The sequence below is a fragment of the Saccopteryx leptura genome, chromosome 1, assembly GCF_036850995.1.
Source record: "Saccopteryx leptura isolate mSacLep1 chromosome 1, mSacLep1_pri_phased_curated, whole genome shotgun sequence".
Classification (NCBI taxonomy): Eukaryota; Metazoa; Chordata; class Mammalia; order Chiroptera; family Emballonuridae; genus Saccopteryx; species Saccopteryx leptura.
The window spans coordinates 71,398,559-71,410,749 of record NC_089503.1 but is presented as its reverse complement, the minus strand read 5'-3'; the positions used below and the strand labels follow the sequence as shown (position 1 = coordinate 71,410,749).

At 44.1% G+C, this 12,191-nt stretch overlaps 1 protein-coding gene across 15 annotated transcripts in view; it reads left to right on the top strand.

The window, feature by feature from the left end:
• The window catches only part of SYTL2 (synaptotagmin like 2), a 128,228-nt gene that overhangs the window by 50,114 nt on the left and 65,923 nt on the right, over positions 1-12,191 (top strand). For 14 of the 15 annotated variants that reach the window (XM_066370128.1, XM_066370118.1, XM_066370138.1 and 11 more), the window contains exon 2: positions 9,600-10,080. The exons of the other annotated variant lie outside the window; for it this stretch is intronic. In XM_066370128.1, coding sequence (XP_066226225.1) covers positions 9,980-10,080 — 101 coding nt within the window. In that variant the 5' untranslated portion in view covers positions 9,600-9,979. The remainder of the gene's footprint in view (positions 1-9,599; positions 10,081-12,191) is intronic. 15 annotated transcript variants of the gene reach the window in all.

Here is a 12,191-nt window from a genome sequence, read left to right as displayed (position 1 = left end):
CTTAATAGTTTTTGTCTTTTGGATAAAAACCAAGAAAATGTCAATTAAAAGGATAGTTCTGTCGCATTTATGAAGACTGGACAATGTGAAAAACTCAGGTTTAGATCTTCTCTTCTGGCGTTTTAGGGCCCTCAGTTCAGACCCCAGGTACTGCTTCTCCCTCTATACCCTGTACTTTTAGTTACTTTAGTTCAGTGGTTCTCAAACTTTTTAAAGTTGAGGCACATTTCAAATCCTACAAATAATTGTAGGCACACTATATACAAATTTCTGAGAAATATGTTATAACAATTAAGTCAAATATTAAAGAATAAAAATAAAGTCCAACCGTGCTTTTATGGTAATTAAATGAAATAAATACGACAAAATTAAATTTATTCTGACATTAAAAACATTTTTATGTTACATTTCTTGAGTTATGCTTTTTAGAATTCGTACAAAAGAGGGGTTAAAAATAAAAAACGACAAAATAGTTATCTTTTTATATATATAGATACATTCTTAGTAAGATTTAGTAAATTCAGCAAGTCCCAGGGCAAATGTGTTAAGTTTTTTTCATTCTTGTGTTTATGAGAAACATGAGCCTGATGTGTCCTAGCGATTTTTTCAATGTTTGGGCATATTTTGAAAGACATATTCTCATTTCCTCATCAATACATTGAAGAATTCCTCTCTTTTTACTCTTAATTGTGTTGAGTGCAGAAAACCCCCACCATACATATCATCTTAACTTTACACCAAACAAAAGATAGAAGAAACTTGCCTCCAGTCTTTCCAGGGAACATGGGGGTTAATGTAAACAATCTAGCACCACAGCTTAACAGCTTTTTGCAACCTAATCAGGCAAATGAGGTGGGGGGTTGGGCAGACTGTCAGCTTACAGCCAATTCCCCACACCTCTGTCCCCCAAAATCTAAACTCCAAAAACCCTGTTGACTTTTTGGTCCCTAACAGGCACATACAGTGTGTCCATAAAGGCATGGTGCACTTTTGACCAGTCACAGGAAAGCAACAAAAGACGATAAAAATGTGAAATCTGCACCAAATAAAAGGAAAACTCTCCCAGTTTCATACCTATTCAGTGCAGTTCGATGTGGGCTCACGCACAGATTTTTTAGGGCTCCTTAGGTAGCTATCCCGTATAGCCTCTACAGACTCATCACTGACTGATGGCCTACCAGAACAGGGTTTCTCCACAAAACTGCCGGTTTTCTTCAACTGCTTATCCCACCAAGTAATGTTATTCCTATGTGGTGGCGCTTCGTTATAAACGCGCCGATATTCACATTGCCCTTTGGTCACGGATTTGAATTTAGCAAGCCACAGAACACACTGAACTTTCCTCTGTACCATCCACATCTCAACTGGCATGGCCATGGGCTGCTCTGCTGTATATATGGTGTTACGTCATCATCTGCACATGCTGCCACATCATCCTACAGAAACTGGGAGGGTTTTCCTTTTATTTGGTGCAGATTTCACATTTCTATCGTCTTTTGTTGCTTTCCTGTGACCGGTCAAAAGTGCACCATGACTTTACAGACACACTGTATTTCTCTGGAATACCACAGGGTGCACCTGGAAATCTTCTAGGGTACACCAGTGCACCCTGGCACACACTTTGAGAAACCACTGCTTTAGTTACTAGTCTTCTTGAATATCTCTGTGGTTTCATAGCCCAGAGCTGTTGGCCAGAATGCCCACTTGCATCTCTGGTTTAGCCTTCCAGGCTCACTGAATTTTATCTCTTTCCTTAATTCCTGTGACCTCTAATGCTTGGTTTATGCTCCTGTATCAGTACTTAATGGTATTTGTATGAGGGTTAGTTGTGTATAATGTTATCTTCTGCAGATGGCCCATTATCTTGCCTTTGGTTGAGGCTTGATTGAAATATTTGATTCCTATGGATGCCATATGTCTAAAACTGAGGTATAAGAATGGGAAAAAAATGATTTCTTCAGAAATCTAAGGTAGTGATTTTCAAGCAGTGTGTGTGCCATAAGAATTTTTAAAACATGCCATTTCTGACTAGTCAGGAGCACTGACCTCTTTTCTCTGAGTTTGTCACATTAAAAAAAATGACAACAAGGCCGTGGCCGGGTTGTTCACTGGATAGAGCATTATCCCAGCATGCCAAGTTCAGTGGTTTGATCCCTGGTCAGGGCACATATGAGGAGCAATCAATGAGCACACAACTAAATGAAACAACTAAGTGGAACAATGAGTTGATGCTTCTCTTTCTCTCTCTCTCTCCTTCCCACCCCCTTCTGTTCCTTTCTCTCTCTTAAATAAATGGGAAAAAAACTTTAAAAATGACAACAACCAATACAGCAATAGCCATCCAGTATGAATGAATCAAAACTATACCTATTTCTCTTGTCAGATCAGCAAAAAATATATTTTTTGGTGTGCTGCAGAATTTTTATAATTAGTGTGCCATGAGATGAAAAAGGTTGAAAACTGCTAAGGACATGAGCATTAGGTTTGACTATGAGATTAAGAGGAAGGGGGAATCATCACAGAAAAGTGGTCTTTACTTCTACCTGCCTCTGAGTTGGAGATCGCCAAGTTCATCTGTGGAAAACATCGGCCTGGCGCTAGAGGCATTGCATGAAGTAGAAAAATGGCTTCCACCTTTGGAAGAATCCTCACAGAAAGTGAAAGCTTTGCTCCTAGAGGCTGCCTGTCTGTTTTGATATTTCAGTTGTTCTTCTATGAAAAAAAGAAATGGAAACATTGGATAAGTAACTTTTTCTTTCCTATTCCATCTATTTTCTTTCATTTCTTCATAGTTTCATTTTTTCATTTTATTTCTTCATTCAACTCCTTATTTTTTGAGAGGCTACCTTAAACCAGTCACTAGACAATGAAGCATTCTTTCTTCCTTAAACCCAATTTAAACAACACATCAGGTTGAGTAATTTACATGGTTTCTTTTTTAATAAAGTGATAAAAAGCCCTGACCATGCAGAAATAAGATCTTCATGTAGCATGGTTTCCAGACAGTGCTATTTTCCATACATATGAACATATTTCTATGTAAGCATAAAACAAAAATTCAGATTGAATTAAAACATATAAAGTCATTTTTTTAGTAATAGTTTCTGGTTCTAGGGATCTCTACCATCCTAAGAGGCTAATGGGCATGTATAAACACTTGCATGTTGACATAGGTGCCCTTTTTCCTCTATTCCAGGCTGGTCCTTTTTTTTTTTTTCATGTCTATCCATACAACCAACCCAAAGGGCCCGATCATTTTCTATTCCTAACAAGTTGTGCATAGAAGAGCATGCCGTACTTTGAGGCCAGGCATGATGCCCGTGGGAAATGGCAAAGAAGAAAGAAAGTACAGAAGGGGAAACAGCAGTGAAAGAACTGGCCTAGGAACCAGGGAACCTGGGTTCTAGGCTCACATGTGTCTCTAACCAGCTGCCTGAGCTCTGAGAACAAGGGGGTTGGTGAAGAAGTGAAGCTCAAACCATTGTGGCTTTAGAATCTTACAGCCCTGGGTTGAAATCATGTTCTGGTTGAGCAACTGTAGACAAGTCATTTAACTCTTCGAGCCCAGCATTGTCCGCATGGTGTGGGGAGTACCTGCCTGTCTGGGTGGTCTGAGGGATTCACTGAGATGATGTGTCTAAAGTACTCAGCACCACCTGCTCATTTTTCAGTACAGAGACAAATGACCAAGATCACGAGAAGCTTAGAAAACATGATGTGAAGAACAGCTGAAGGAGAGAGGAAGCTCATCTTAACCATCAACAAAGGAGACTCCGGGAGAGCATGAATGCTTTCATCTCTTTAAATTGTGTGAGAGGGAGTGAGCTGAGGGTGGTGGGGCAAATTGGAGGCAAAGGTTGGAAAGAACAGGCAAGTTCAACCAAGTGCAAACTGAGCCCAAGAAATGAAGTAGTGCAACAGGGGAACTTGCTGCTTTGGGTGTGGATGCCCTGGAAGTGTTGCCTAGTGGTCTGGTGACCATCAGTTCAGTGCACTGTGGGGTCTTTCTGCTGGGAGGGAGGTGAGCACTCTACTCGCCCCTTCCTAGACTTTTCCTGAACCATCTGTGGGTTATTCCATTTATCCTTTAATGCCACTGTAATCTAGGAAGTTTCCTAAGCATTTGGTTGTATGTGCGATGGCTTGTTACTGCTGGGGGTAAGCTTCTTAATCAGTCAGTCCTGATTTTGCCCAACACCACTCTCCCCAACCCCAACCTGACTCAAACATATTTGTTCCTGCTCTCCTTCTGCCTCCCGGATTCTTTTTTCAAGCCTTCAGTCTTGATGTCATGGGACTGTCAGAACAATTTGCTTCTCTTCTGAAAACCTCATCATGTGAGAATCACTCCTTACTCAAGTCTCCCTCCCCTTCCTTGGGGTCTGTAGGCTTTGTAATAACAGCAGCCATCTGGGAAAGGAGAAGGTGGCACCTCGGCCCCTCCTTGTAGCAGAGTGAGTTGGGGAACAAATGCTTTTGTAACCTGGCTTTAACCTGGATGTGGTCAGTCAGAATGATTGGGTTTAGAGCTACAAGTCTAGCTCTTAGCTTCAATCAAAAGCAAGTGCTGGCCCTGCCTGGTTGGCTAAATGGATAGAGCATCAGCCAGGCGTGCGGACATCCTGGGTTCGATCCCTGGTCAGGGCACATATGAAAAGTGACCATCTGTTTCTCTTCCCTTCCATCTCCCCCTTCTCTCCCTTTCCCCCTCACAGTCAGTGGCTTGACTGGTTCAAGCTTTGACCCCAGGTACTGAGGATAGTTCAGTTGATTCAAGCACTGGCCCCAGACAGGGGTTACCAGGTGGATCCCGGTCAGAGTACACCTGGGAGTCTGTCTCTGTCTCTCTCCCCTCCTCTCACTTGAAGAAGAAGATGAAGATGAAGAAGAAGAAGAAGAGGAAGAGGAGGAGGAGGAGGAGGAGGAAGACGAGGAGGAGAAGGGGGAGGAAGAGGAAGAAGAGGAAGAGGAAGAAGAAGAAGAGCAAGTGCCAGTTGTTTGGGGCCTTGGTTTCCTTCTCCAGATTAGCGTTTGGACAGTTGACAGGGAGAAGAGCACTGGCTTTTATTGATGTGATTTGGTGTTAGCAGGGCTGACACTTGGAAACTGAATTAAGCACAGTCTGCATGTGGAGCCCTCAGATGTCCCCTTTGTGCTGCTGCTCTAAGTGCTACGTATTCCTTATTTGTCCTTGGTGATGCCTGCATTCTCCCTAGAGCTTCACAGTAATTTCCTTAAGGAGGGGAAGTAGGAGTGAATATAGTCATTATACAGGTGAGAAAGCTGAGACCACACTGTCACACAGAGGACCTGAGGGTAGACCTCGATGAATAATGTGGACCTGATTTATTAATGAGAGGCCTCAGAGCCAGGTTCATGTGAAGGGAGACCTGAGTTTATGTATAAAATAGTTGGGTGCCAGTAGGAGCAAGGCACAGGGGCAGGTACAAGAGGCACGAAGACTCAGAGCCCAGGACTTGCTCATAAACTGGTGAGGGACAAACACGAGTAGGCAGGAACTTAGGACAGCGTGAAGCACCCTCAGTTGCTAACGGAGCACACTGGAAGGACACCTAATCTGGCCTTGAGAGGTGAGGGAAGGCTTCTGTGCAGAAAGTGACTTGAGATTCAAGAGGTATTCACTCAACAAAGAGTTCTTCCGGAGGAAGGAGCCGGAGAGGCAGAGCCTGGAGACAGAGGAACTGACAAAGTTCGGTGGGGCTGGGCTGAGGGAGAGGGGCTGGGAAGAAAATGAGCGCGGGTCCACGAGGAGTCCTAGAGGCCACCTAGGACTGGGAGGGTTAGCCAATAGGTGGTGGGAAGTTGGTGAAGTGCTTTAAGCATGGCATATGGCTTAGATTTTATTTTTTGAAAAATCCCTCAGCAGCACGCAGAGGAGGGGTGGGAGGGAAGGCTGAGCCTAATGAGATTCTGCACACAGTGGAGCGACTCCTTCTGTGAATACATGAGGAATCCCTGTGGCCAGAATTCATCCCTCCCCATTCCTGCACTGAGGTTGCCCTCGTGCCAACTGCCAGCTGTGGGCCAGTGGTGTTTTTATGCTTAAGCAAAGAGTGGGGTCCCCAGCCAGACAGAAGATTTTTATTCTGCTTCCCCAGCTTGAGAATCTGTGTGATGGGAGAATTAAATGAGACGTTAGCATCAATCAGGGCGGCTCCATCTGACAGAGCCACTAGTGAATGCCAGCCGCTCCAAGCACGAGCTTGCTGACAGACGCCACCCTGAGCTTTACTCTCCTCGTTTGAAAAACACAGATAACAGAACACCTTCCTAGAACCTGAGGAGTCTATGAGGTGATATATGTAAAGTGTTGGGCACATGGGAGGTGCGGCCAGTAAATATTTATTCTCTTCTTTCTTTTTTTTCCTGCCTTTCCTGATGCTGCTTTATCTCAGAAAAAGTCAGAAATCTTACAGGCTTTACCAAGCCTCAGACAACCCGACCTGTTTCCTTTCTGCCCTGCTCACTCCTGCCCTGCTCCTGGCCCTCTCTGATAGTTCAACATTGGCCGGCTCGGTGCTCCTTGACTACATCAGACATGCTGCCACCTCAGGATCCTCTGTTGTCTAGGGAGGGAACAAGATGGCTTGTTCCCTCATCTCTGTCAAGTTTCTGTTCAAATGTCATTTTCTCAGTAAGACCTACCCTCAACGTTCTCTTTAAAACTCTCCCCCTTATTATTGCCTTCCTTTCCCTTCCCTTCTTTGTTTTCCTACAGGGCTCTTTTCACCTTCCAATAGATGACATCATTTTAATTATTTAGTGGTTTTTCCCCCCCCCCCAAATTATTTAGTTTGTACATGATATCCTCCAAGTAGCATGTAAACCCCACAAAGGACAGGAAGTTTGCTTCTGTCTTATATCTCCAGTGCTTAGAACAACAGTGCCAGGCATAAAGGGCTCTCGATAAATGTTTGTCTAATGGATGAAGTATCCAATTAGCTCCCATGACAGATAACACCCAGAATATGGGGCACTGGGGGGACACTTGGGACTTAAGACTCTCGGTGGCCATCTGAGGGCTCCCCCGCCATCTGACAGGTGCTGACTCCTGGCTGCTCCTGTAGGAGTCGGGAGTTCCAGCCCTTCATCCTTTGTAAAATGTGGATAATGCTCTTGTCTTACTAACAGCTTATTTTTGGAAAAAAACTTGTAATCCTTAGAAGCTTTCCCACAGGAGCACTGCTTTGCTTACAGTTCTAGCTGAAGGTGTGGAAACCAGCATTTTCCCTTTTAGCAACCCTGCCAGTTAGCAGGCTGGACAGCCTAGGGAGTTTTTCTCCTTGGTTCTCTTCCTGCCCCCCCCACCCCCCACTTCCCTGAACTTAAAAACAATCTCCCATTGACCCATATGGCAGTGTAATGCCTCATCAGGGACATGGTTCCCAGAATGCGGCCCGAGTATGTTTCCTTGCCAGCCTTTGAGATCTGAGGCAGTTACTGAGCATGAAAGAAAGCCACTGTGCATGAAGGAACTGAGATAGCCATCCCCTGGCGAAGTTGTGTGTCTGGGTTAGGTCCATTCATTTATTTACTTATTCACTTATTTATTCATATCAGAGACTCACAGTCAAATGGGAGAGACTAAAGGCAGACAAATAATTATAGCGGTGGAGGTACGTAGATAAAGGAGAAAGCTTTTGTGCAGTCAAGTTCCTACTACGTTAAGTATTACGTAGCAAACCCAAATTTAAGCGGCTTTCAACAACAAATCTGTAGTTCTTGCTTCCATATATTCAGGTTAGCTGGGGTGACCCTGCTTCAGGTGCATCAGGTTCTGCTCTGTCCTTGTATCTCTCTTTCTGGGACCCAGATTGAGGAGGCAGTGGCTACCTGGGGCAAGCTCTTCCTGTGGACATACAGGAGTTTAAGAAGCCATGCCGAACCACGAAAGTACATCTACAGCCTATGTTTCTATCACATTTGTAGCATCCCATTGGCCAAAGTAAGTCACAGGCCAAGCCCAACATCAGGCAGGTAGGGATGAATATTCTGCTTACTCCATGGCAACATGGTTATATAGTTCTGTTTCAAAGAGAGCATGAAGAGTTGGGAGCAACAAGCAAATCTACTGCAGCATTTAACTCTGGCTATGGAAGTTAGGGAGGGCTCTCTAGAGGTGGAGACTTTCATCTTGAAGGATGAGTAGTTTTCAAGATGAACAAGCACACAAGTGCATGAAAATTTTTAAAAAAGAAAACGACGTGTGTGTTACTATTTATTTGAGTAGTCTCTGCGGGCATTGTGTAGGAGATACAGGAAGATAAACCAGCGGTCTTCAGAGTACCTGTCTATGAAGGCCACACTTCACAGGGGAGGTAGGAAACATAATTTAAAAGAGAAAAGGAAAATATACAACAAGTACACTCTTATTCTGCTGGATGAAACAAACGTGTGACTTCAGAAAGCAAGCTAGAATATATTCTTAGTAGCTAATTTTTGGTACAGGATGCAAGGTATGTACGATTTTATATTTATTGTTTTATTTCGTTCTTACCATCTGTGAGGGATGTCCTACTGTCAAGTTAAGTACAGATGAGAAAACTGAACGTCAGAGTGGGAGGTGACCTGCCTAAGGGTTCATAGCCAGCAAGAGGTAGGGGAGGACTTCCAGTAGTACTTTGTTGCCCAAACGAAGAATTTATTCACAAAAATGACTCACTAGTATACACATTCCATTTTATTCTTAAGTCAGAGTACTTGGAAATTTACTAAACACCTGGTTTTTAGTATCTACTGACTATGTAGGACTGCACTTGTTAAAGGCCCCCAGTCCTGGAGCTGATAATCTCTGATCCTGTCTGGAGGGGCATTCTTCAGCTCTCACCTTCTTATCATTGCACCTAGGCTGAAGATGCCTCAGAGAAAACAGGATTCTTGCCCATCGGCCTACTTTAAAATGCTCACTTTGGATGATGGGGTGTTTTGAAATTCTGCCTCCTTCTTGCCCCCAGTTTATGTACACATACCAGTAAGTTTCCTTTCTCATCAGAAATGAAGGGAGACAAGCTTGGCCAGTTGCTCCAGGCCCAGCAAAGGTTAGAGGTGGAACAAGGTAAAGAATAACAACTCACATTGTTCTGCAAACTACCTCTACCTGATACTAGCTCTCCTGTCATTGCCAGCAGAGATACACGCTAGTAGAACATTCCTACTGATGAAGAAGGGTTTCTGTATGTTTATTTCTCATTTCTTACCCATAGTCACTTGGCAGCTATGATCATGGCTCCTTGGACTTGCTGACTTTCACTGTAACTTTTTAGCCACTGTCCCATGAGTTTGGAGAAAGAGAAGCAGCTCCTTTCTGCAAACATCGCTGTCCTCAGTGGGTCATTAAACAGTGACAGGCATTTTTGTGCGCTCTCCACCTTGACGCTCTGGCATTGAGTTCAAGCGTGTTTCACGACCCATTTGCTATTTGCTCAGGAAGCCAGCAGAACTGGTTTCCCTGATCTCAGAGACCATCTCACATGGTCATCCCCCCCTTCCCCAGACATGTTTGAAATCTCGTAATAAAGAGCAGTGCTTGTGGGATCCACCTCTCACTGACTGGTGTGTACTGTCTCACGATTCCCCAGGTAGGCGATGCTCAGATGCTGCAGACTCTCCGGGAGCTGGTGACGAGGACTGAAGGAGAATTAACTGAGTCTAAGACTGGTCCAGAGAAAGCTGTGCCTGGAAGTGCCGCTGTAGGAGCAAGTGACCTGTCTGGCAAGGAATGCAGCTTTCTTCTGAGAGCCTCCCCTCCAGGCCACCCACAGACTCCTGCCTCCCGGGAAAGGGCTTTTAGGATTTTGCAGTTGGCCACCTAAAACTTGAGCTGAGCCAAAACCGGACAAGATAATTGGTTCTTTCCACTTTTGAATCTTTTAATCATCCAGGCAACAGTCTGAAGTTGCTTAGTTTTGGGAATCTTGAGCCAGGTTTGTTCCTGTTATTTTTGAGAACACCTTTGAAAATGATCGACTTAAGTTTCCTGACGGAGGAGGAGCAGGAGACCATCATGAAGGTTTTACAGCGGGATGCTGCCCTGAAAAGGGTTGAAGAAGAGAGAGTCAGGTAATGGGCCGGAGAGGTGCTGGGCCTGGTGGGAGGAGGGCAGGCTGTGAGAACATGAGACACTTTTTTTTTTTTTTTGTCAGCCATAAGTGGTAGTTCTGACTTGGAGCCTGAATTTATGGGTTCTAATTTTAGGTTTACTTCCTGGATGGAACTTTTTCCTCTTTGGTGTCTCTTAATTTATCCCATAGGACTCCTGCCAGAAAGACAGTCTTGATTAAAAACCTAACTAAAGTCCTTTAACTTATTAAACACTGAATTAGAATGAAAAATATACAAACACATCCACCTGCATCCACCTATATGGACGTGTGTGTATGTTTATACCCATTTCTTTCCCTTCTTTCTCCCTCCCTCCCTCCCTCCCTTCTTCCCTCCCTCCCTGCCTTCCTTCCTTCTTTCCTTCTCTCTCTCTTTCTTTTCTTTTCTTTTCTTTTCTTTTCTTTTCTTTTCTTTCTTCTTTGATTCTTTTTTTTTTTTTTTTTTTTTACTGAATTGTGAACTAAACTAGAAATATTTTAGCCATGGCCAGATAGCTCAGTTTGTTAGAGCATTGATTGCCCTGACATGCAAAGTTTGAGAGTTCAATCCCCAGTCAGGACACATACAGTAACAGATTGATATTTCTTTCTCTCTCTACTTCCTTCCTCTCTCTCTCAAATCAATAAATATATTATATGAAAATATTTTTTAAATTTATAAAATTTTTAGAGGAGAATAAATTGAGGAGTAGCTCGCATTTCTGCATACTTTCTCAGAAATGTTTGAATTGTTTTTAACAGCAATTAAAATTGGCTTTGCCAGAGCCAGTTTTCCATTTGTGTCCCGCAAGAGGGAGTGGCAACTGACACACTGTTCTTGTTGGGAGGAGCCCAAACATTCCATGTCAATATCCCTGCCACTTTCACTCACCCACGTGGCAGAAGGAGCGTGAGATCAGGATGCCTAGGGAGCAGGCTGGAGTCTAGGTCGCCATCTACTGCTTGTGTAATCTCGGGCTTGGGAGGCAGGGCAATGCTTCCTGAGTGTAGTCAGTAGTCACTGCAGGATCGATCCCTCTCCCAGGAGCGACCCAAAAGGAGCATGAGCCGTGTTCTTATTTTCTAGTGCACGAGGATCATGAATAATGGATTTATATGTACCATTTCCCATATTTTGACCATAACTGAACATGGATGCTTTATGAAGGAACATGCTAAAATTCACTACTACTACTAACTCATATACAGACAGTCCTTAACAATTTGCAAAGGGTTTACACGCCCATTATTTCTTCTGGGCTCACAACACTTTTGTGTGTTTGGGGGGATGTAAGAGGGTATAATTCCACCCACTCGGAGATGTGCGGAAATTGACTTTGAGACAGGTGAGGTGACTTGCCCAAGCTCATGCGGTCCATAACTGCCAAAGTGAAAATCAAATTCTGGTTTCCAGGTATGCATTCACTAGCTCTATCTCCTCTTCCTGAGGAAGCAATAGCAGACAGGCCCTCCTGCAACCTGGCTATGGAAGAGGGGGTGGCTGTCTTGGTGTGAGGTAGCACACTGAGCTGTGATGGTGACCAGAGGTGGCTGTAGGTAGTGGGGATCATGAAAATGGGGTTTTTTACTTGTCACACTCCTCCTCACAAGTCACCTGCCATGTTCCATGCACCTGGATGAGGCACTGCACCCCATTCTCGGCAAGTGAGGTGTCTTGAGCCGTTTCCCCAGAAGTGGGGGGGACAAAGGATTTACACTGATCAGCCATCAGAGCCTCATGGTAGCATTAATGCTTCTCCCATTCACAGTTCATAAAGTCCTCTCATGCATGTTAGCCTCTTAACGCTCCTCACAGCAACCCTGAGACTTGGCCAGGCGGGACTGTTACACTCATCTTAGAAGTAAGGGAAGGGAGCAGCACAGAGAAGATAGTTGATTTTTAAAGCATATTGGGAAGTGGGAATTCCTTTAGCCTCTCAGAAGACAAGATGAAGAAAGCAGCTGGTCCTCTTCCTACTTCAGGAAGTTGGGATTATGAATATTGGATTGCTGCAAGTTCCTTCAGTTCCTTCCACTTCCATGGTCTTAGGGGTGGTCTGCAATTCTGTCTTCTCTACCTCGCCACCTTAT